The 23,369-nt window shown below is 61.5% G+C and overlaps 3 protein-coding genes across 3 annotated transcripts; 1 reads left to right on the top strand and 2 right to left on the bottom strand.

The window, feature by feature from the left end:
- Positions 1 to 186: 186 nt before the first annotated feature.
- Positions 187 to 6,493, bottom strand: ATXN7L2 (ataxin 7 like 2; the record flags this gene model as incomplete). The annotated part of the gene is made up of 11 exons (XM_082069374.1): positions 187 to 571; positions 824 to 1,625; positions 2,188 to 2,309; positions 2,450 to 2,630; positions 2,721 to 2,962; positions 3,062 to 3,144; positions 3,893 to 4,179; positions 4,255 to 4,441; positions 4,598 to 4,702; positions 4,825 to 4,899; positions 6,364 to 6,493. 11 exons carry the CDS (start codon positions 6,491 to 6,493, stop codon positions 557 to 559), a joined length of 2,229 nt encoding a protein of 742 aa, XP_081925500.1. The 3' UTR covers positions 187 to 556.
- Positions 6,494 to 7,601: 1,108 nt separating this feature from the next.
- On the bottom strand, positions 7,602 to 11,710 carry SYPL2 (synaptophysin like 2). Its single transcript, XM_082069300.1, has 6 exons — positions 11,538 to 11,710; positions 10,970 to 11,041; positions 9,459 to 9,583; positions 9,176 to 9,377; positions 8,894 to 9,085; positions 7,602 to 8,014 (listed from the first exon to the last, which is right to left on the bottom strand). Exons 1-6 carry the CDS (start codon positions 11,586 to 11,588, stop codon positions 7,883 to 7,885), a joined length of 774 nt encoding a protein of 257 aa, XP_081925426.1. The 5' UTR covers positions 11,589 to 11,710; the 3' UTR covers positions 7,602 to 7,882.
- Positions 11,711 to 12,287: 577 nt separating this feature from the next.
- On the top strand, positions 12,288 to 21,417 carry PSMA5 (proteasome 20S subunit alpha 5). The gene is made up of 9 exons (XM_082068986.1): positions 12,288 to 12,444; positions 13,187 to 13,253; positions 14,618 to 14,744; positions 15,703 to 15,770; positions 16,068 to 16,175; positions 16,269 to 16,327; positions 16,931 to 17,033; positions 18,309 to 18,395; positions 21,132 to 21,417. The coding sequence occupies exons 1-9, from the start codon at positions 12,416 to 12,418 to the stop codon at positions 21,207 to 21,209; spliced, it is 726 nt and encodes a 241-aa protein (XP_081925112.1). The 5' UTR covers positions 12,288 to 12,415; the 3' UTR covers positions 21,210 to 21,417.
- Positions 21,418 to 23,369: the final 1,952 nt, after the last annotated feature.

Raw genomic sequence — 23,369 nt, 5'->3', positions numbered from 1 at the left:
GGGTCACCCTTGCACGCTGGTCACCCCCCGGTGCACCTGCCCTGTTGGGCTGCGCTGGGTGGGGAATTCCCTGCGTCACCAGGGACACATCACGGTCCCCAAGCACCGCAGGGACCCCCGGGACACAGCCCCCCCCCCCCCAACACACGCTCTCTGCAATACCTGGCTTTTTTCTTTTTCTTTTTTTTTTAAAAAAAGAAGAAACAAAAAACAGCGATAGTAATTCTTATAAATACCCGCGGCCGGCGTGGTGGCCCCGCGGCGGCCGGTGGTGGCCCCACGGTGGCCGGTGGTGGCCCCGCGGCGGCCGGTCCTGTGCCGGGATCCCCGGCCGTGGCCGCCTCCTCTCCGGGGGCTGGTTTAGCAGCAAGAGAACAGAACTGAGAGTCTTGAGGTATTTTTCGGAGGTTGGTGTTTTCCTTCGTTTGTTTCCTTGGGGGGCTTGGGGCTTTTTTTGTTTGTTTTTCCCCCCTTTCATCACTTTTTCCCCATTTTCCGGTGGGGGTTCCTGGCACCCGCGGTGGAGGGACACGGGGGGGCCCCAGTGGCCCCTCTGTTAATGGGCTTTGGGCTGCGGGAGAGGAGAGTGGGGGGTCAGCGTGGGGACAGAGCTTGGGGACAGGGTGGTGGCAGAGAGACCAGGTGTCCCCAGAGGGAGTGTCCCCCCCCCATGGCGGGGTAGACCTGGGGCCCCCGGGGTGCGGGGTGGATCCCACCTTGTCCCCTGTGGGTGCTGGTGGCCCTGGGGGGTCACCCCCTCTGCAGCCCCTCAAACACCCCCTCCCACCCCCAGCTCAGCGTGGTCCCCCCATCTCAGCCCTACCTTCAGTGCGCTCCGCTTCTCCTCAAAACCCGGGGCGGGTCCCGGCTTCTTCCTCCGGGGGGGGCCGCCCGAGTCTGGGGGGGCGGTGCCGGGGGGCGGCGGGGGGGCGGGCAGGGGGGGCGCAGGTTTGGGTTTGACGGGCCGGCAGTAGGTGGCCGCGTTCTTGCGCTTCTTGACCTCGTCCTCGGAGATGCAGCGGGGGGGGGGCAGCGGCGGCCCCCCCGCTGCGCGCAGCGTTGAGCCCCGGGGGTCCGGGGGGGGGCCGAGCCGCTTCACCCGCGTCGTCGTGCCGTTGAGGACGGGGGCGGAGGGCGAAGCCGGACAACCCGGGGGGGTGGGTTTCGTCTTGCCGGGGGGGGGCACAACCTGGCAGTTGGGGTTTTTGCTTTTAACCTCGTCCCCTGAACAGGTCCGTTTATGGGGGGGGGCGGTGGTGGAGAGGGGGGGCTTCCGTTTTCGGGGGTCCGGATGGGTCCCGCCGGCCGCTTCGCGGGCTCGGGAGGACTTGCTGGCCTTGGGGGGGGTCAGCTTGCTGAAGGAGGGCGAGGGGGTGTTGGCCGGCAGGGGAGAGGTGATGGACTGGCTGCCCCCCCCGCCGCACTCCGGCTGGCTGCAGGCGGCCGCCGCGGGGGGGGACCCCACCGTGTAGTTGCTGCTGGCGGGGACCCGGCCCCCCCGGCTGCCGGGGGGGCTCACGGCCGAGGTCCGTGGGGGGGGCGAGGGGGTCGGGGCGGCGGGGCCGGTGGGGCTGGGGGGGGCCGGGGGGACGTGGAGCGGGGGCTCGGCAGCCGGAGGGATCTTCCTGCGGGAGGGGAGGGGAGGGGTGAGATGGGACCTCCCCCAAAACCTCGCTCCCATCTCTGCCTCCCCCACCACGTTTTCCCGATTCAGGTGGGGAGGGGGTGAAACAAGACCCCCTGCAAATCCCTGTTTCCATCTCTGCATCCCTGCTGCGCCGCCCCCCCCCCCCAGTTCAGGTGGGGAGGGGGTGAAACGGGATCCCCAAAATCCCCACTCCCATCCTGGCATCTCCACCATGTCTCCCCCAATTCAAGCGTGTGGGGGTTGAGATAGGACCCCCCAAATTCCTGCTCCCATCCTTACTCCCACCCCATCCTTCCTGATTCCGGAATGAGATGCGACCCCCCCACAAAATCCACATGCCCATCCCAGCCTCCCACCACCTCCCTCCCCATTTAGGTGGGGTGGGGTGCAATGGGCCCCCCCCAAGCCCCCGCTCCCATCCTTGCCGCCCCACTTTATGCACCCCCACTGCTGGATGGGACCCCGGGGATCGCACCCCCCTTGGGCCCTGGTGCTTTTGCCCCCCAGCACCTGCTGCCCCCCCGGTGCTCCCCCCTCACCTCCACATGTGGGAGCTGAGGTGCCGCTCCAGCATGGAGCCCAGCGCCGAGCAGAACCGGTCCAGCCGCCGGTTGAACACGTAACAGCCGGGGCTGACCAGGCGGCTCCCGAAGGTGCAGAACTGCGGGGAGGGGGGACACCGCTCAGCACGACCCCCCCAAACCCCCACCCCTCACATCCCCCATGGCACAGGGCCAGCGGCCAAGTGGGGTGATGGTGGGGTTGGGGGTCCCCAGCCCACCCCGGGGTCCCCTCACTCACCGCCTGGGGCCGCGGGGGGCGCGTGAGGGGCCGGGGGGGCTCCTCGCCCCCCTCCTCCTCGCTCTCCTCACTTGACACCCGGCTGCCCCCCTTGGGCACGGGGAGGGGGAACACCCCCGGGCCCCCCTCCCTGGAGGTGGCTGGCGCATCCTCGGGGTCGCTGTCGGAGGAAAGCCGGGCCCTGCAGCAGTGATGGGGGGGGAGATTTTTGGGGTGCCCTATATAGGGGTGTGTGCCCCCACCGCCACCACCCGGACGCTGGGGTCCTCACCTGGGGAGCGGGCAGTGGGAGTGGGGGGGCTTGACTCGGCAGGGAGAGGCGCTGGGGGGGCTGGCGAGGGGCTGCGGCAGCGAGGAGGGGTCCTGCCGGGGGGGGGGCGGCGGTGCCTTCCCGGGGGGGCTCCTCTCCTTCGGGGACTCGCCCTTGCGGGCGCTGGCCTTCAGCTCGGCCACCAGCACGTCAAAGTCCTTGTCGCGGCCCCGCACCTCGCGCCGCTGGTGAACAGAGTGGATCTGTGCCGGGGGACAGCGGGGAGGGGGGTCAGAAAACACCCGCCGGGACATCTTCCCCCCAAAACAGCCCCTGGGCAGGGTGACGGTGCCCCCCCGCACCTTGCAGGTCAGCAGGCGGGTGCAGATCTTCTTGGTGTCGGGGTTCAGCACGCCGCACTGCCGGTTCAGGTCGCACTCCTTGCCTGCGGGCACAGGAAGGCAGCGGGATGCTGGGGGGCCAGGGGGGCCAGGAGGTGCAGGGCCGAGCTGTGTTGTGGGGGGCACAAGTGCTCTGCCCCCTCCATGTCTGGCCCAGGTTGAGGTTTCCACCGGTGTGGATGGTGGGATGAGAGCGGGGGGGGCTCTGGTGGCTGGGGGGGCACGGCCTCACCAGCCGGCTGTGGGCTGGGGGGGCTCTGCGGGTCATCCCAGCCGGGGATGGAGATGGAGACCCCCCCCTCTCCTCGGAATGAGAGGCCGCAGCATCCCCTCTCCAGGAGGAAAACAGCCCTTAGAGGTCCATGAGGTGTGGGGGGGCTGCAGTTTCCTGGCCACCCCTTTCCCAAGGGTGAGCCCCCCCAGTTCCACCCAGCCTGGGTTCTAACGCCATCGCTCACTGTCACCCGCCAGCACCCGCCAGCACCACAGCATCTGTCCGGCTCCCATTTCTGGGGAGGGGGGGGCGCCATGGGGGTTTCAGCCCTGGCTCGCGCTCCTGCCGCACGCTGCGGTTCCTCGGCACGGACCCGAAACCTGCCGGGGCGAACGGGACCCGGGTCAGCGCACGGCCCCCCCGGGCGCAGGAGCGGCGGGAGCTGCCCCTCGGTACCTACCCCGCTGCCAGACCCGGCCGCCGAAATCACGGGACGGGGGTGTCGCGCCGGGATGCGGCGCCCCGCGGCACCCACCTGCCGCCCCCCCCGCCGCCGGCAAGGAAAGGGGGGGACTCACGCGCCAGCTTCTTGTGGGACCTGGGGGGCGGCTTGGAGACACCCACGTCCTTCTCCCCCGGGGCGGGCGAGCTCTCCGGTTTGCACCCGGGGCCATCGGCGGGCATCGCCAAATCCCCCCCGCCCCGGGCCGGCACCGGGGGCTCTTTCGGCACCGCGGGGGTGGCGGGTTTCCCCAGGGGTTCCTTGGAGTTGGTGGCTACAGTTTTGGGGGGCACCTTGATCCCGTGCCCGTCCGGTTTGGGGATGCTGGGGATCTTCTCCAGGTTGACCACAGGCACAAACAAGCTGGGGGGAGAATTTAGGGGGGTCAGAGCAATCCTGCAGCAGGGAAGGGGCTGAGCCCCCCATCCCGGCGCTCACCAGAGGCTGTCCTTGTCTGGGCGCTCAGGCAGGGGCTGGACTTGCCCGCGGGCACCCGGGGGCTTTTCCCGCGGTGCCTTGGCCGCGCCGGGGGTCCCGCTGGCCACTGGTTGCCCGTTGGCTGTGACATGGCACTTGGCGGCGGCGGCGCGGGCATACAGCTTGCTGAGCGGGCCGTGGCGGCGTTCTGCCAGGATGGGGGGGGACACAGCTCGGTGTCAGCCCACGCCATGGGTCCCACCACCACGAGCCCCCGCCCCGGGTGTCCCCCGGCCCGTGTCCCTCCCGATGGCAGAGGGGATGCTGGAGGGGGGAACAGCCGTGCCCGGAGCCCCCAGCTCACCGCAGTGTTTCTGGAAGGCCTGGGGCTTCACCACCTGGCTGCAGTGGTTGCAAACCACCAGGTAAAACTCGTCATGCGCCGGGCAGTGGCCGAAGATGTTCATGTCTGAGGGGGGAGAACCGGGTGAGCGGGCGGTGCCGCGGGACTCATCGCGGCCCCAGGGTCCAGGCTGGAGGGCCAGCACAGCCACAGAACGCCAGGTTTTCTCCCCAAAGGAGGGAGCTTACCTTCTTTAATCAGGGTCATGGCGTCCAGTTTCTTGCCGCTGCTCTTCCCGCTCTCCTCCAACTCCAACCCTGGTCCTGCCGGAGACAAAACCCATCAGCAGCGGCCGGGACGGGGACAGCCCTGGTTTCCCACGGTCGCATCCAGCATCAGGTGCGGGCGCCGCGTCCTCGCTGCGGCAGCGCCGCCGCTCCCAGCCGTCAAATGCCGACGGCGCTCCCGGAACAATTAAACCGGCTAAAATTAGAGCAGAGGGATGGATCCATCCCGGGATCAGGGCTGGCGCTGTGGTGTGCCACTGCCTCCGACGTCCCTGTCCTGCCACCCCGCGCCAGACCCTGCCGAGACTCCGCCGTCAGTGGGATGCAGAGGCTCCGGGGACAGCACCATCCTGGCTGGGACATCACTGGGGTCAGCCCCGCAGCCTGGGGAACACCCCTGGGGACACCTCGGTCCCCATCCGGCCGTGACCCTGAAGCTTGTGTCATCACCGGTCACGCCAGGTGAGTGTCCCGGCCCCAGCCGGCTGCGCTGGGCTCTGGTGGGGGGGAACTGGTGTCCACTGGGCCAGTGGTGACGGTGTCCTGGCCAGCTGAGCCATACTGGGTGCTGTCCAGTGCTGTCCAGCAGTGCTATACTGGGTGCCCAGTGCTGTCTGGCTGTGCTATACTGGGTGCCCAGTCCCATTCTGCAGTGCCATACTGGGTCCCCAGTCTATCCCCAGTCCTATCAGGCCATGCCACACCAGGTGCCTAGTCCCATCCAATCATGCCATACTGGTTGCCCAGTCCTGTCTGGCTGTGCCATACTGGGCAACCAGTGCCACCCGGCTGTGCCGTACTAGGCGCCCAGCTGTGCACAGCCACACTGGGCTGCCCAGTACAGGACACCTGGTCCCCAGTGTGCAGCTCCCGGTACCCAGTGCAGGATACCCCAGTACATGATGCCCAGTTCCCCGCCTAGGACACCCAGTACCCGCCACCTGGTTCCCAGTGCCCGGTCTGGGATGCCCAGTGCCCTCTGCCTGGCGCGGGGCAACAGCAGCAACTGGTTCTCAGTCTGGGCTACCCAGTTCCTGGCCTGGGCTACCCAATGCACAGCGCACCTGGGGATATCTGGCACCGGGTATGGGGCACCCAGTAACCGGCTCCCAGTAACAGGCACAGAGTTCCCAGTGACCAGACCGGGGTGCCCAGTGCCAGCTCTCGCTGCCGGGTGCTCAGCTACTGGTGCCGTGTTCCCGGTGCAGGGTGCCCGGTGCAGGATGCCCAGCTCCCGGTGCAGGATGCCCATTTCCCGGTGCCAAGTGCCCGGTCCGGGATGCCCAGTTCCCGGTGCCAAGTGCCCGGTGCAGGACGCCCAGTTCCCGGTGCAGCGCGCCCGGTGTCGGGTGCCCAGCGCAAGATGCCCATCTCCCGGTGCCGACTGCCCACTGCCCGCCTACCGCGCGGCGGCGCTAGGACCGGGGGGCGGCGGGCGCGGCTCCGTTCGCGGCAGCCCCCCCGCCCGCCCCCGCCGCCGCCGCCGCTGCCGCCCCTCACCCGGCTCGGCCGGCGGCCCGGCCCGCTCCACCCAGGCGCTCCAGCTCTGCCCCGCGAACTCGTCCAGGCTGGGCAGCCGCCGCTCCGCCGCCGCCATCGCCGCCGCCGCCGCGCGCCCACGCGCCGCCATCGCCGCCGCCGCCGCCGCGGGAGCGCGCGCCCCCCCCCCGCGGCCGCCGCCGCCGCCCCCGCCCCGCGCGCCCCCGCGCATGCGCCGCGCGCCCCCGCCCGCCCCGCGGCACCACGGGCGGTGTAGTCCCGCCCCCCCCCGCCGGGGGCTGCCCCGCACCGGAGCCGTCCCGGGACACCCCAGGGCCATGGACGGGGCTGGGGGCCCGCGGGCGACATGTGTCCCTGTAGGGGCTGGGGACCGGGGGTCGGTATACGGGGGCTGGGGAGCAGGGTGACCCCTACACGGGGCTGGGGACCCGGTGGCAACATGTGTCCCTGTAGGGGTTGGGGCCCGGGGGTCTGTATACGGGGGCTGGGGGGCATGGTGACCCCTACACGGGGCCGGGGTTTACCCCTATAGAGTGCTGGACTCCCAGGGGTTACATACGCCCCAACACAGGGCTGGACAGCCAGGGGTTATATACGCTTCCCATTTCCAGCTGGGGACCCAGGGCTTATATGCATCCCTATACAGACCTGGGCATGGCCAAGTGCTATATACCACCCTACAGAGCTGGACAGCAGGGATCATCTGTGTCCTTATATGGGGCAGAACGCCCAGGGGCTGCCCCAATAGAGAGCAGGATGCCCGGGGGCTATATGTAGCCCCTACACACCGGCAAGCAGCCAGCGTTTAATTAGTCCCTGTACAGAGCTGGATATCCAGGGTTACACACAGCGCCTGTGTAGAGATGGGCACCCAGAGGCTATATATATATACCTATACAGAGACAGATATATGAGTGTGACTATACATCCCAGGGCTTATATATCCCCTTTGGACACTGGGCGTTATCTACACCCTTATGGAGAGCAGGACACAAAGAATTACCCCTATGCAGAGGAGGATGCCCAGGGGTTATATGTATAGCCCCTGTACAGAGCTGGGCCCCTGGGGCTTATATATATCCCTATAGAGAGCTGCACACCTCGGTGTTTTATATATCCTTATCCAGAGCAGGACACCAGGACTTGCATATACCCTGATATGGAGCTGAACAGGTAGGTGTCGTATATACCCCCTATATAGAGCCAGACACCTGGGGTTATACACACCCCAGTATAGAGCTGGTACCCAGGACTTTTATATGCCCCCCATACAGCCATGGACACCCCGGGTTCCACATACAGCCCCCCTATACAGCACGGGGACACCCAGGGTGATGCAGACCCCTATATACAGCCAGGCAGCAGCACCCCTACCCAGCGTTACGCACCCCCCTATAGCATCCATACCCCCCGCGGCTCCAGCCCCGGGGCCAGCGACACCCCGTCCCCGGGCTGGCGGCCGGCGCGAGGTCCCGGGGGACGGGTGGGACCCCCCGGGTGGTGGGACCCCCCCGAGTGGCTACTGCTTGTCGATGGCGCCCTGCTCGGCAGCCGCGGGGTCGCGGGGCGCAGCCGGCGCCTGCCACGGCGTCTCCTTCAGCACGAACCAGCAGTTCCCGGCCCACAGCAGGAAGTTGAGGAAGCCAAAGAGCTGGGGGGAGACGAGAGACCCCCCCGGTGGGGGGGCACCCACGGGTGAGCCCCAGATCTGGGCACCCCATGTGCCCCATGCAACATGCACCCCATGCACCCCAACTGCTCCGTGTGCCCTGTGCACCCCATGAGCCTCATGCACCCCATGCACCCTGAGCACCCCATGCGCCCCATCTGATATGCAAGTGTGTTCACAAGGGCTTTGTGGGTATGTGCACCCATGTGTTTGCACCGTGTGTTCACGTGTGCATGCGCTTTTTCACGCGAACACACGTGTGCATGGGTGTGCATTCATGTGCACACGCTTGGCAAACATGCAGGCACCCACACACGTGTGCATGTGCGTGTATGTGTGTGCATGTGTGTGTGTATGTGTGCACACGTGTGTATGAGTGTGCATGTCTGCACGTGTGTGCATGTGTGTGTATGTGCGCACACGTGTGTATGAGTGTGCATGTCTGCACACGTGTGTGTATGTGTGTGTATGTGTGCACACGTGTGTATAAGTGTGCATGTCTGCACATGTGTGTGCATGTGTGTGCATGTGCGCACACGTGTGTATGAGTGTGCATGTCTGCACGTGTGTGTATGTGTGCACATGTGTGTATGAGTGTGCATGTCTGCACATGTGTGTGCATGTGTGCACACGTGTGTATGAGTGTGCATGTCTGCACGTGTGTGTGCATGTGTGTGCGCACACACAAGTGCCCCCACAAGGGCTGGGAGCCACCGAGGTCCCCTTGAAGCACCGTAAATCTCCCCCAAGCACATCAATAACTCCACATGCCCGCACGTGCGTCCCTGTGCATGCACCCACGTGTGAACACGTGCACGTGTGTATGCCCACACCCCGTGTGCCCCAGCGCCCGGCTCTCACCACGGAGATGTTGGCCAGCCCCATGGCCGGCGTGGTGCCGGCGTTGCAGACCGCGTCCTCGCCCTGGCACGCCGCTATGGCGGCGATCAGGCTGGCGGGCCGCGTGGCCGCCTTCACGTCCGACAGCCCCTTGCCCCACGCCGCCGCCGCCACCAGCCAGAAGAAGGTGAAGCAGACGGTGACACAGAAATCCTGGCGGGATGGGGACACCCGGCTCAGCGCCGGTGCCGGCACGGAGCAAACAGGATCAGCCCCGTCCCCCCCAGGGCGCAGCCGCCTTACCGCGATGGGGAGCTTCTTGTTCTCGCCGTAGAGGGAATGAAAGCGCAGGTAAAGCACCAGAGCTGCCATGGTGTAGAGGAAGGAGAAGACCCCCAGGGTCACGAAGAACTCGGCAGGAGCGGAGAAATCACCGATGAGGTGCAGGGTGCGGGTTTCCGACTGGCCCTCGCAGTCCGGCACCTCGAAGGGGATCTGGTATAACCTGGGACAGCGGGAGGGGGATGTTGGGTGCTCCGGCAGCCAAGGGACAATGGGGATGGCCCTGGGCTCGGTGCCCCCTCACCTGAAGGGGTACCCGAACTGGACAGAAATGGCGCTCATCACTGCGCTTTCGCCGCCGCATTTCACCGTCGCTCCGGTCTCGCCGCTGAAGGAGCCGCAGGCCCCGAAGGCGAAGATGGCGAAGAGCTGTGGGAGAGGAGGAGCTGCGGGGTCGGGGGGGCTCGAGACCCTGGGGACCCCCCCACCACTCGCTCAGTGTTTTACACCCCCTGGCGCTGAGTCACGGTGGCCGCGGCGGCACAGGGCGAAGTGCCACCACCCTGCAGCTGTCGGCCGCCTGCGCCAGCACCACGGCTGCCACCAGCACCGGGATTCACGGGGGGCAGCAGCGAGGGGCAACGGGCCAGGGAGGGCAGCAAAGCCACTCCCCTGTTGATTTTTGGCACGGTGCTGGGCACCGGGGTGGGTTTCCAGGAGCATTCCCACGGTGGGACCCATCGGTCCCCGTCCCTCCGGAGCTGCCGCTGCCATTGCCCAGCACTGAGCCGCTCTCCCCTCCGGCGGAGGGTGTTGGGAAAACCCCGTTCCCAAATAGTTTTCTGGCAACTCATCCCGGCAGAGCTCACAAGGTCCTGGGTGAAGGGGAAGCTGAGCGGCCAGGCCTGACGCCACGGGGATGGGCAGGTCCACGTGCGGCACCGAGGGCCGAAGCAGCAGCGTTGGCAGCCACCCCAGGGATTTTCCTCCCGCTTTTGGCTTTGGGGTGTCTGTGCACATGTGGCCTGATCCCCCCCCAGCCCCTTCCTGGATTGGATTATCCAAAGCGAATTGCTGTGGCGTTGAAGGAAAAGCCTCCTCAATCCAGCTCCTCTGGGAGGGAGATGCCCAAATGGATCCGGTCTCACGCCCTGGGGCTGAGCCCACCCCGTGCCTCAGTTTCCCCAGCGCTGGCACCCTGGTGTGGGGCCGGCTGGGAGCCCCCCGGCCGTGGCGGGGCTGTGCCGCAGAAATGCCGCCATGAAATACAATCCTGGAGCCATTCATGGCATGGCCGGGACAGGGACGGGGCCACAGGCGCTTGGCTCCCCCTGGCCTCGGGATCCCCCCTACCAGGGCCCACTGACCCCCAGCCCCCCTCCCACCCACCCACCTGGTGCCCCACAAGCCCATGTGAATGACGGGGACATGGCACCCCGATGTCAGCGTCCCCTCCGGCATGGCCGGGCAAAGCCACCTGCTCAAGGTCACTGGGGGGACCGTGTGGTCCAAACACAGGCGTCTGGGTAGCCCTGCACCACACCACCCCTTGAGCCCCCCTGGATGGGGTCCCCACACCTGAGACTGCCAAGATAGAGGAGGCTCTGCAGGGGCTGGGGGGGCTCCAGGGTCCCCTTGTCCCTGGGGACTTTAGGAAAGTAATGGGGCACCCCAAATCCGGCGGTGGGGGGAGAGCGCTGGGCAGGGGTCCCGGGGGAGCAGCACCCAAGGGTGTTGGGGAAGGGGCTGCTCCCGAGGTGGGTCCTGGTGCCGGGATCTGTCCCGGGGTGGTGGGGGTGGTCGGGGGGCACTCACCCATTCCAGCACCTTGATGAAGCCCAGGGGCTCCAGGAGGCGGCCCCAGCGCACCCCGCCCAGGACACGGTCCTGCGGGGAGAGAGCGGCGGGAGCCGGGGCACCGGGCGGCACCGGGACAGCACCGCGGCGGTACCGGGGTCCCGGGAGGACTGATCCGGGGGGCCAGAGAGATGCAATAGGGGAGCGGGGGGCCGCAACAGGGGACCGAGGGACTGGTCCGGGGGGGGGCTGCACCGAGGGACCGGAGGGCTGCAACGGGAGTTGCCCCGGGCGGGGGCTGCACCGGGGGATCAGGTTGCTGTACCGGCCACGGCACCAGAACAGCGGAGGGCTGCACCGGGGCACTGGGAAGCTGTACCGGGGAACAACTAAACTGGCTAAAATTAGAGCAGAGGGACGGATCCGGGGGTCGCACCGAGGGGCTGCACCGGGACAACGTGGGCTGCACCGGGGGTTGTACGGGGGGACTGGGGGCTGCACCGGGGGTTGCACCGGCAGTTGTCCCAGGCCGAGGGGCCGCACTGCCCCGGGGCACTGCGGAGGTGGGGTCGCACCGGAGTCCTACCTGGAGCCGGGACGGTTTGTCGCCGGCCGCGGGGGCGCCGGACTCCGACATGGCCGGGCCGGGGGCGGTCGGTGCTGCCTCCGCCGCCCGCTGGGACGGCTCCGCTGTCAGAGCCGCCACCGGGATCCCCACAGCCCCCGGGGAGGGCAGCACCGCCCCGCCCCCGGCATTGGCCCCCCGGTCCGCCCCCGGACACCCCCGGGACAGCCCCCTGCCCCGGTCCGCCCCCGGTCCCTCCGCCCAGCGCGGACCCAGCCCACAGCGGGACGGGCAGCCCCCCCTCGGGGGTGTCTGTCTGTCCGTCCATCAACCACCAATTAACCTCCTTGTGCTCCTCAGCCCTGGAACGGGACGGGGAGCCCCGGGGCCGTGCCGGCACCCGGTTCTTGGTGCGCTGCCGACAGCCCCGTTACCAGCCCCGTTACCGGCCCCGTCAAGCGCTGTCGGCACCGCACCGGGAACCGGGTACCGGCAAGACCCCGGTAGACCCTGGAGCATCCCGATGCCGCTGCCCTGGCACCCCCTCCCCGGTACCGCCGTCCCGGTACCCCCGCCCGGTCCCCTCGGTATGCCCTGGCCCCGCCCCTCTAGCGCTCTGGCCACGCCCCCTCCGCGCTCCCTCCAATCCCCGCTCCCGACAGCTCCTCCCCTCTCCTCTTCGCCGAGCCCGCCCTCTCCGCTTTCTCATTGGCTAGACGACGGGTGATTCAGACCAATAGAACGTTGGCGCGGGGGGAAGTGGGGCGAAGGGGTGGGGCGGCGCCTGCGCAGTGCGGCTCCGCTGGCAGGAAGCGGCGGAGCAGAACCCGGCGAGGGCAGCGCGGCGCTCCCGCCTCCGCCGCCGGTTCCCCCGCGCCCCCCGCGCCCCCGCCGCCGCCATGTTCCTCACACGCTCCGAGTACGACCGGTGAGTGCTGGCCCGCCCCCGCCGCCCCTCTCCCGCGGCCTCCCCGCCGCCAGCGGCCTGTGGCTGAGTCACGGGCCTGCGGCCGGTCCGTCCCCGGGAGGCCTCTGGCCCGCGGCTGCCGTGGGGCCGCTCGGAGGAGCTGCCGGAGGGGCCGCAGCTCTGCTGGGCCTTACCCAAGGGCCTCTGCTTGTTTTCCTGCCCGGGCTCTTGCGGGTTCCTGCCTGGCCGGGCGCTGGCGCAGCCGCTGGGTTCACGTCCCTACGGCCTCTTTCTTTTATTTTTTATTTAATGTGGGTTTTAGAGAACCTGGTTCTGTTAAATACAGGGGAAGGGAGGGCTCGTCCCTACGAACAGGGACGAGTTCCAGTTCCCTGGTGCTGGGGGTGGCTGCGTGTGGGGTCCCCGGGGGGGTCCATGGGGCTGGAGCTCATCTCCTTAAACACCTCCTGAAAGCCGGTGGGGTTTAAGAAACCCCGGGGAGGGTTTTGTGAGGGATGGAGCCCCCGGCACGGTGCTGGTGCGAGGGCAGGGGCACCTCCCCGTGTGCACCGGGTGGGTGTGGGGGGGATGGGGCGTCCTGGGAGAGGACCCGGCCTGTGCTGGTAACACCACAGCCCTGACCATCCCAGCCGCTGCCTGAGCTGCCCTCACCCTTTCCGCCATCACTCTTGAATAATTAAATGTGTTTTCTGTCAGCTTCTGTTTCCTGCCCTTTACACCGTCTCTGATGTTGTTCTTGCAGGGGTGTGAACACTTTTTCTCCAGAGGGGAGGCTGTTCCAAGTGGAATATGCCATCGAGGCCATAAAGGTACTGTCAGCTCCATCTGGTTGCCAAACTGTGACATTAAGGGGCTCTTTTTCAAACTGGAAGCCTGAGTTTGATCAGCAATAAAACAATCAGGTCCTGTTCATTTGGGTTGGGCCATTTCCCAGCACTGAGTGGGAGCTGCTGCCTTTCCCATGGACGCCACTCCTGCGTGCAGCTGCTCCGGCAGCTCCTTACCAGCTTTTTTCTCTCTGGTTTGTTATTGGAGAGCTGCTGCTGCTGCTCAGTTCCTTCCCTCCAGCCAAACCTCCTGCAGCTCGGCTTTATTATGGGTCATGAAGAATGAAAATCCATCACATTCCCTCAAACGCAAGGAATGTTCCCCTCCCTGTCTCCTACCAACCAATTTACCCCAGAACCAAACACAATCTGAAGATGCTAATCCCAAAATCAAAACTACTCAAAGCTAATGTTGAAATGAGAGGGCTGACAGCACATCGTGCTCTTAATGTCAATAAGCAAGAGGAAATGGCCTCAAGTTGCCCAGGGGAGGTTGAGGTTGGATTTAGGAACAATTTCTTCCCCAAAGGGCTGTGGGGCATTGGAACAGGCTGCCCAGGGCAGAGCTGGAGTCACCATCCCTGGAGGGCTGGACAGACGGACATGAGGTTCTCAGGACATGGGGCAGCACCAGGGCTGGGGGAACAGTTGGACTCAATGGTGTTGAGGGTCTTTTCCAGCCAAAATGATTCTGTTATTCTGTCCCAGTAAATTCCCTAATGTGGAAAAGTTTGGGGTGAGGTGGGGGCTGCCGGGAGCCCTTGAGGTCTGACCCCTCGGCTCATGGCTGTGGTGACGCTGCGGGGACCTGCAAGACCAGGGTAAAACTTGCCATGGGTGATGAACCACTGCCTGGAAAATGGTACCTGCACAAAACGCTCGTGTTCCTGTTGTAAATGTTGTGGCTACAAGGGCACTTGGGAGAAAAGGAGCTAAAGGAAGGGAAAATGTCGAGGCCAGAAGTACAGATGCAGTCAGAATTAAGAGCGTTATGTGCAATCCTCCTCTCTCACTTTAAAATTTAATTTCTGCCTTGGAAAAGAAGATTCACGAGGCCTTTAAATTTATGAGGCTTTAAGCTGTGAAAGTTGATGTTGCTCGGGGAAGACATTAATGATTTGCCAGAGCGCTGCTGAGTTCTGATGAGCTCATCAGCTGGGAAGTGACGTGGGTTTAACGTTCCCAGTTTCCTTCTTCTAATTGTGACATTAAAATTTGCTGTGTGAAGCCATGGAGTTTTGCAGGTGGGTTTTCGTGGCTCTAAACCCAAATGCATACAAATAAAAGTCAAAATCAGTTTTGTTACCGCGGGCGGAGCGGTGGGGTAACCGTGCGGTGTTTTCCAGCTCGGTTCCACGGCCATCGGCATCCAGACCTCGGAGGGCGTCTGCCTGGCCGTGGAGAAGCGGATCACCTCCCCACTCATGGAGCCCAGCAGCATCGAGAAGATCGTAGAAATCGATTCCCACATAGGTAAGGAGGAAAAAAATGCTCCCTCTGGGAGCATCCATCAATTTTTAGGGACGTTCATAGTAGGAATCTGTCCCCTGGGAGTTCCAGGAGCCGCGTTTCAGCACCGGCCTCCCCTGCGGGCAGCTCTGCCGAGCAGGAACGCTCGTCCCTCCCAGTGAGCTCCAGGTCCTGCTCACTGGTTTTCCAGGCTCCAGGCCAGCAGGACATAGTTACAGGAGCAGGAAGAGGCAGCTGAACACCCCCCCACCTCAGTGACCTCCCTCATGAAAGCTCATCCCAAATTTAGCTCCGGGAGAGCAGGGAATTACTGCAAAAGGCTTGACCGGAGGCCAGTTTTCTCCCGCAGTGCTCATGTTGGCCTGTGCCCCCGCTCACAGCAGCGTCCTGCGCCGGGAGGAGGCCCCCGACGGGCTCATGACCAAATATGTCGCCTTGAAAAGCAGGAGACCTCCAAAATACCCGTGTGGCTGCTGACGTGGGGCATGGAAGGAGCTCTGGAAGAGTCTGATTTCCTCCTCCCGTGCGCTGGCGCACAGCCCCTCGCTTCCCGGAGCAGGATCCGTGCTGGGGCTCCTGCTGCATCTTCACCCAGCTCTGGGTCGGCCAGCCCAGCCTGGGGGGTTGAATGAGTTCCCCTCCCGAGAGGGTCACGTTTCTGTCAATTAACTTCTCTCAGCCCCAAATGTGGCTCCTTTGAGCCAGTTTGGATGTGGGGTGGGTGGGAAGCATAACTGGGAGAACTGGGTTGTGTTCCTACCCTTCAGTGGTGTGCCCAGCCTTGCTCCTGAGCAAATCCCTTTCTGTCCCATTTTCCCTCCCCAGTGTGCCGGGTGCTCCCACGCAGGGATGCGCTCCCCCTGCAGCCTTTTGTGTCCCCCCTTGGCCTTTGGGAAGCCTGGAGGGGAGCGTGTTGCAAATATTTGGTGAAATGACTCGTGGTTTCCCTCTCTGATTCCAGGGTGTGCCATGAGCGGCTTAATAGCTGATGCAAAGACTTTAATTGATAAAGCAAGAGTGGAGACTCAGGTAAGATTCGATATTTCTCTTCTTAAAACGGGGGCACTTCGGGAGTCTCTGGCACGGGAAGATCGTTACAGTGAAGGAGCCGACATGGAGTGGGGAGTATCGCTTCCCTCATGGGGCTTTTGCAGAGCAAATGTGGTTTTTTTCCTCTACAGTATTGCACATTTGGTGGGAACGTTGTCTTTGGTGGTGACGTTGTCTTTGTAGCTACACAGGGTGTTGCTCCAGCATGAATGATCCAGGATTGGCCTGTTTTGGGCACAAGGCAATCATGTGAATATTTTTTGGTTTTCCCTGCAGAATCACTGGTTCACCTACAACGAGACCATGACAGTGGAGAGCGTCACACAGGCCGTGTCCAACCTGGCGCTGCAGTTTGGGGAGGAGGATGCGGACCCGGGAGCGATGGTGTGGAGCTGGGGGGGCTCTAGGGAGGTGCTGTGGGCTCCCCCCGACCTTGCTCTTGGCCTTGTCTAACCTCCCCGCTCCTTCCTCTTGCAGTCTCGTCCGTTTGGTGTCGCGCTGCTTTTTGGAGGAGTCGATGAGAAGGGACCTCAGCTGTAAGTTCAGCTTGCTTAATCCAGACCAGCTCTGGGAAGAGACAGAACTTCCTCTGGACATTTTAATGACTTAAATCTGGGATTTTGCTTAAGCCAAACACTTGGGTTTATCCCATTACGTACCTGATGTGTTTGTTAATACTTTTAAACCTGTCCTTCCAAAGCGTGGGTCGCAGCAGCCTGAGCACTGCCTGCTTGTTTGGGATTGAAGACAACGCTGTGTCTTTGCTGAATCTTTGCTTTTTTAACGTGGTTTCCTGGGTAGGAGGGAGGCGTTGAAGCTCTCCTGGTCCCGAGTTTATTCTTACCTTTCCCTAAAGGACTAGCAGAGCCACCGGTAACACAATCCGCAGAGCCTGCTGTAACATTCCTTGGGGAGGTGGCGGAGGGTTGTAACCTGAACTCTGCGCTTCAGACACTCGGCTGGAGGTGGGAACGGCTCCGCAGAGCCAGCCCAGAAAGGCCTCCCCCAGGAGCAGTAGTGAAAACTCACTGTTTATTAACAAAAAAAATAAATAAGGGGACTCTGGGGAGCTGTGTGAGGCTGGTGGGAAAGCCCTCGGGGTGCAGTGGCCGTTCAGTCTCCCACCTGTGTTCTTGTAGGTTTCACATGGACCCGTCGGGGACGTTTGTTCAGTGTGATGCCAGAGCAATCGGCTCCGCCTCGGAAGGTGCCCAGAGCTCTCTGCAGGAGGTTTACCATAAGGTACAATGCTGGATTTGGGTTGAAATAGAATCATATTGGTTGGAAGAGGCTCTCAAGATCGAGTCCACCTGTTCCCCCACCCCTGGCCCTGCCCCGTGTCCTGAGAACCTCATGTCCGTCTGTCCAACCCTCCAGGGATGGTGACTCCAGCACTGCCCTGGGCAGCCTGTTCCAGTGCCCCACAGCCCTTTCCAGGATAAATTGTTCCCCAGATCCAGTCTGAACCTCCTTCTTCTCCCTTCCCCAGCTCCGTTCCTTTCTCTGAACTCGCTCCAGCACCTCAAGGGCTTTCTTGGTGTGAGGGGCCCAAAACTGCCCACAGGGTTTGCGGTTTGGCCTCCCCAGGTCCCAGCACAGGGACGGTCACTGCCCTGGGCCTGCTGGCCACACCAGTGCTGGGACCAGCCAGGATGCTGGTGGCCTTTTTGGCCACCTGGGCACACACTGGCTCATGTTCAGCCACTGTTGACCAACACCCCAAGGGCCTTTTCTGCCGGGCAGCTTTCCAGCCGCTCTTCCTGTAGCGTTCATGGGGTTGTTGTGACCCAAGTGACATTAATGGCTTTGGTGCAAGTGCTGGTCCTGCTTGATATTAAACAAACTTTCTTCCCTCTGCAAGGAGGGAGCCGACCGTTTTGTGTGGCAAGAAACCAAACACCTTAATAAAACATAGAATTGATGATGTTTATTGCTGTGAAGACCTCCAGCCTATGACTCAAAAATCCAATTTATTCACTAGCAAAACTGTCCAGGTTCTGAGCTCTCTGGCTTCTTAATCATCTGCCAAGTGCAAAGTTACTGCAGAGCTGGTTGTCGTCAGTCTCTGTGTTGCTCAGTCCCATGGCTCTAGTTCCCCCTCACGCAGGGAATTACATGATTAAAGCACAAAGGCTCTGCCAAGCAGGGTCCGGCTTTTCAGAGCTCCCACGGGGGAAACTGCTTGACAGACGGTAACTGGTGAAGGGAAGTTGGCCCTCGTGTCCTGGACAGTGAGATCTGTGTGCCCAGATTAACAGTTCTTAAGCTTTGTAAAAAGTTATATAGGAGCAGAAAGTCGCCATCCTTGCAATTGTCACTGTCCTGCCTGAACAGCGCGCTTTGATCTCCTGTTGATACTGCAGATAACTTGATAAGCTTTTAAATTTGCTGCCAGTGGCAGCTTAAAGGATTTGAGGAGGGCAGGAGGGAGTGCAGCGGCTTTTACAGACAGAGGGGTAGCGAAAAAGCACTTGCTTGAGTGTCAACAGTGCAATTAAAGGGTGGTTTGTTTTACAGTCAATGACGCTGAAAGAGGCAATTAAATCTTCCCTCGTCATCCTGAAACAAGTGATGGAGGAGAAGCTGAACGCAACCAACATCGAGGTAACTGCAACTCCGTTACCAGCATGTGATTGTGGCTTGCGGAGCAAAAGTGTCTTTAATCTTATTCCTTGCTGTGGATCCCGCTGGCTGTGCAGCGAGTGTCTCGGTAGGGTCTTGTGTTGTAAAATATGCAGGTAAGAGCACTGCCCACTCGTGTTGTGCAGAGGAGGGCTGGCTGTGCGAGGAACGGGGCGGTGGAGCAGGTCAGGACTCCCCCAGCCAAGGCCTGTCCGGCTGTGGATGTTCTCAGCACCTCACACTGTCCGGTGGAGCTTTCTTTGGCCCCAGAGCTGCGCAGCCGGGCTCGTTTGCCCGGCTAATCCCTGAGCAGTGATTCTCAGGGTCTGTGGGCTGGAGGTCGGTGGGAGCGGAGCCCCTGCTGGCCCCACAGGAACCTGTCGTGCCAGCCGCATCACTTTTTTCCCCCCTGGCTTTAGCCATTCTTTTTTCCCCCTGGTACTTGTAATATTAGAAGGAATGAAAATTATACAGCTTCTGGACTTGCTATATTCAGTCTTGTGGCGGTGCCAAAAATCCCTTGGACAGGAGGAGCGCAGAGGTGAAGCCTCCAGGAGCGAATGTGCTCCTCGAACCGCCGCTTTTGCCCACAAGCGTCCAGCTCGCAGAGCTCAGCTTGGCCCGAGCCTGCGGTGCTGTCGGGGAGCGCAGCGCTACCTTGTAATGCTCCTTTTTAGGCAGGAAAGGTAAAAACCCTCCCAGTTTGTTAGTGATAATGGAGAGATGATGAGCAAGGCTGGCGTATAGAGTTTGCTTCTATTTCTGGCGGGTTATGAGACACTAGACCTTTTGAAATCATGTTGTTCCGACTCCTGAGCTGCTCTGCTCCCACCGCTCTCTCATTCCTTTCCTCTGAGTGCCGGGAACCTGGTTCCCAAACAGCCTAAAAGTGCGTGCCCTGTTTTTTTAATTAACTACTGCTGCTGGGGACCATTCCTGACATGATTAACCAGCTTCTTTTGAGGGAAAAGGACCAGCAGCACACCAAAAGCATAGACACACTCTCCAGAAACAATGCTGGCTGGTGGAAATGTGCTCCCAGCTCACACCGATCAGCTCTCTCTTGCTCAGCTTCGGGTCTCTTCTGGAAGATCCGCGGTACAGTGCGAAGAAATGGAGGCAGAGGAGCGCGTACAGTATCCGTATGTCACGTCCCCGTTTAACAGGGCTTAACTGTGCTTGGCAACGCTCTGAACGTGCTGGGGAATCATGTCAGGGTTAAGTATGAGAAGAATGTGCTGAGGATTAAAAGGTCTCTATTGACTCAAGTCACCCTTCTGAAAACCTTCTACCTGAAGGAGCTGCTTTGCTTTCTGGAAGTATGTGCTGCTCTGGTTTGTTTATTCGAGCCCCTTCTCATTTATGGGATTTTCCAGCTAGCGGCAAAGAGAAGGGGCAAAGTGTGGTCACGAGAGAGTTAAATCTGCTGGCAGCGAAGGTCAGGAGCCTAAACCAATGTTGTGCTTTTAAATTAAATACTTCCCCGTGCAGCTTGTAAGGGAATGGTTGAGTAAAGCTTTTGTTTGGAGGCAGAAGGTGAGACGCGGGTTTGAGCGGTGGTGGAAAACTGGAGTAGTTGGTGTCTCTGAATGCTTGGTTTGGGTTTCAGGGTGTCTGTGTGTGTCCAGCGTCAGGGCAGCACCCGTGGAGCCTAAAGTGGCATCTGCAAGTGTCTCTGACCTGTGTGTGAACACCAGATGAAACCCGGCTGTCGGGGGGCTCAGGCTGAGCGTTTGGGGTGTTTCTCCTTGAAAATAGCTTACGGTTGCCCCTCTTCTACCCCAAAAGCCTGTCCTACCCTCCCGTGCTGTTTCACAGACTGTTTTTAAGCCTGGGAAGAGCTCTGGGATTTGCCAGGACCCTGTCGCAACCCGACACATCATTCCCCTCAGAATAAAGCCACGTGGGGGGTGCCTGTGAGCGATGTCGGGAGCGTCCCCGCTCGCTCCCCGGCTTTTCCCTTCCCTTCCCTCTCTCTCGGGCTCTCGTGCCGTGAGCGCGGTGCGAGCGCGAGTCCCGCTTTACATTCCTCTGCCAGTCTCGTCGTTCTTCAAGTGTCTCTTGTCCTGGCGCTCGCCCCGTCGGGCGGCCCGGCTGTCGGGCGCTGCCCGGCCAAGGGGCAGAGCCGCCGGCCCCCAGCTTCGTCCCTTGGGCTTTGCCTTGGAAGACACGGCTTTGGGCGCTGGCCCAGGGCAGCAGGCAGCTGCGGGCTGCACTGCGGCTTTGTTATTGTCGGTGCTCAGCAATCAAAGCGCAGGTTTGCCTCTGTTTCCCAGAGCCAACCCTCAGTCTTCTTTTATGAGTGTTTTGCTATCTTGGGTCTCTTAAGGTGCCTAAAGGGCCAGGGTTTGTACCCGTGGTTGGTTACAGAAGGAGAAGAGGCACTTCTGTTGAGAGCCACACTGCCCTGCAGCACAAAATACCCCTCTGAGGAGTGTTTGGTAAAAATATTCACATTAACAGGGCTTTTCTTCCCCAGCAAGCGAAGCAGAACCTGCCCGTCCCCAGCAGACGGTCCCCGCTGCTGCTACTATGAGGAGACTGAGTCAATTAAAAGCTATTTCTGCGGCAGGCGGCTATTTTAGGGAATCAAAGAGCATGTTAGGGATGGAATGATCTTGCTGGGCTGGCAGATCGGGCAGCCGAGAAGGAACAGCTGCTCTCTGTTCCTGCCCCGTGCTGTCACTTCACTTAACCCCTTGCTCCTTCTCGTTTCAGCTCGCCACCGTGGAGCCCGGCATGAAGTTCCACATGTACACGAAAGAGGAGCTCGAAGAGGTCATCAAGGATATTTGAAAAGGAGGCAGACTCCCTCAAAAGCCCCTTTTTTCTCCCCCCCGATCAAGCGAACTGACTCTCGGTTCCTTCCACTACCCGTGATTTTATTTTCCGGCAGCATCTGTAATTGCTCTTCTTAGAAGGCTCATGAGGTTTTTTTACAGTTTCTGTACATAACGGATCTCTAAAATAAGAGGAAATGAGAATAAATCATTTTGTTACTCTACCCTGAGTTCTCTGAGGCGGGAGGGACCGTTTAGAGGTAAAATCGGGGCCAGACGAGGGCAACATCACTGGAATCGGTGCAACCACGTCCCCCTGGCTGCGGTGGGAGCGAGTCTCCCTCTCGTGGAGAGAGTCATGATGTGTGTAATTCCACACAAGTCTTGAAAAACATGCGGTTTTCAGATCTATTTGGTGTGTTTCCCCTCTCTTCCTCCAGTTTTTCTGTCTGTAAGGGCTTAACCTGGAGCTCCGACTCCTTCCCGGGGCAGAAATCCATAACCAGGCTTGGGGTTTGCGTTTCCTTCCAGCAGAAATTGGAAATACCTGTGAGAAGGGGGTGATAGACCAGAGCCCACTGCTGGGAACAGGGCTGGGCTTAATGGGATTGCCCCTTACCTGCTGAATTGTGCAAGTACCGCTTAATTTTGAGATCGGCCTCATTTTGAACAGCAAAGTTTTGCTCATTTACTTTACAAGCCTCGTTGCTTTTATTTCTCATTCTCCAGCCGGCGTCTCTACCCTTGTCCTCAAAACAGCATCTGCGAATTGAAGATCAGGCTGATAAGGGAATAAGCTGAGATTAGCGAAGTATTTTCCTACCAAACGGTGCTTGTACGGTCAGTGCAGCCTCGGGGGCTGGAAATCCAGCTCTGCCGCGGGAGCTTCGTCTGCGCCGCCCTCTGAGCGTCGGCTGCTCTGTCCTATTTTGCGAAATTACAATTTCACACTGAACACAACACCGTTGTTTGCCCTGGAAGACACAGCCGTGGCCTGTGCTGCTTCCAGGAGGGCTTTGCCGGTCTCCAGCAAGTGTTTCACGCCTTGGCAAAGCCGAACAGTCGCGGTGAGCGCGGCCGATCTCGCACCTGCCAGCCTCTCCCTTTTGCAGAGGAGAAAATACCCATACTATTAGTTTTTTCCTCTCTTGCCGTTGCCAGCAGCGGAGCCGGGTCTTCCCGAGTGGAAAATCAGTCCTTGGATAACCTCAGCTTTCAGAACAGCCAAGCGCCGCCCCCACGGAGCTCCTGCCGTGAGATTCCCCTCGTTGCCGTCTGTAGGAAGCAACTCGGCCCATCAGGAGATGCCTGAGGTCGTGGTACAGGCTGAACACCACACCTGTACCTGCAGGTAGAAGAGGAAACATAGCAAATAATTATTTGATGGACTTTACCCTTTGGGCCTAAACATGGGGTGCTGAGCCTGCCATGGGGTGCAGTTTGGGGTGCTGAGCCTGCCATGGGGTGCAGTTTGGGGTGCCGTGCTCGCTCTCCTGCCACTCCACCCCTGCAGTGAGTTTGAGGCGGCGCTGAGGGCGGCTCAGCTCACCTGTCCTGAATATCCAGCAGGTCGGGACCACATCCAGGGCCTCACCCTCATCAAACCACCCTGTGAGTGAAACTGGGGCTGTTATCAGCTTCGCCCTTAACGTACTTCAAAGCTTTGCATCATCTCCAAGCTGGGTCATGTTCTCTTCTCCTTGGGGTGGGAGAGCGAGGGGCGTCCCAGCTGTTGTAAACCGCCCGCCCCACAACAAACCCTGCTGCTCCGGGACGTGCTGCTCCTGCTGGGGTTGTTTGTGTCCCAGGAAACACAAAAAGCGAATTCACCCAACAGAAAATGGTCCTTTATGCCCTGCCCTCGTCACATGGTTTGCTGGTGGCAGCATCACATGAGAGCGGCTCCTCTGTGGGTGAAAATCGAGGCTTTGTGCTCCTTATCTGATCCGTCTTGGCAAGGGCAGAGCCTGAGCTCTTTCCAAACGGACAACAGGCTCCAACGCGAGGCGGGGTGAGGGTGACGGAGCCCGGGGTGCTCCCCCCACCCCTATGTTTGGTGTCTGTCCCTTTGCTCGCTGTCTGGAGTTACCTGAGCGATGCCACCAGGCAGCTTGTCTTTTCTTGTCTTTCACATGTCAGACTTGTAGATTGTCTGTTATTTTTGGGGGAGGTGGAA

This window comes from Streptopelia decaocto (genome assembly GCF_964273445.1).
Source record: "Streptopelia decaocto genome assembly, chromosome: 19".
In the NCBI taxonomy this organism is placed as follows: domain Eukaryota; kingdom Metazoa; phylum Chordata; class Aves; order Columbiformes; family Columbidae; genus Streptopelia; species Streptopelia decaocto.
Note: the sequence above shows the minus strand (reverse complement) of the source record. Positions and strands in the feature narration are given on the sequence as shown.

Coding starts and splice junctions, on each gene's coding strand:
- PSMA5 (XM_082068986.1), top strand. CDS start 12,416: ATGTTCCTCACACGCTCCGAGTACGACCG. Junction 14,745..15,702: donor AGAAATCGATTCCCACATAG/GTAAGGAGGAAA, acceptor CTCTGATTCCAG/GGTGTGCCATGAGCGGCTTA. Junction 16,176..16,268: donor ATGCGGACCCGGGAGCGATG/GTGTGGAGCTGG, acceptor TTCCTCTTGCAG/TCTCGTCCGTTTGGTGTCGC.
- SYPL2 (XM_082069300.1), bottom strand. CDS start 11,588: ATGTCGGAGTCCGGCGCCCCCGCGGCCGGCGACAAACCGTCCCGGCTC. Junction 9,584..10,969: donor TCATCAAGGTGCTGGAATGG/GTGAGTGCCCCC, acceptor CCTCTCCCACAG/CTCTTCGCCATCTTCGCCTT. Junction 8,015..8,893: donor GGCTGGCCAACATCTCCGTG/GTGAGAGCCGGG, acceptor GTCTCCCCCCAG/CTCTTTGGCTTCCTCAACTT.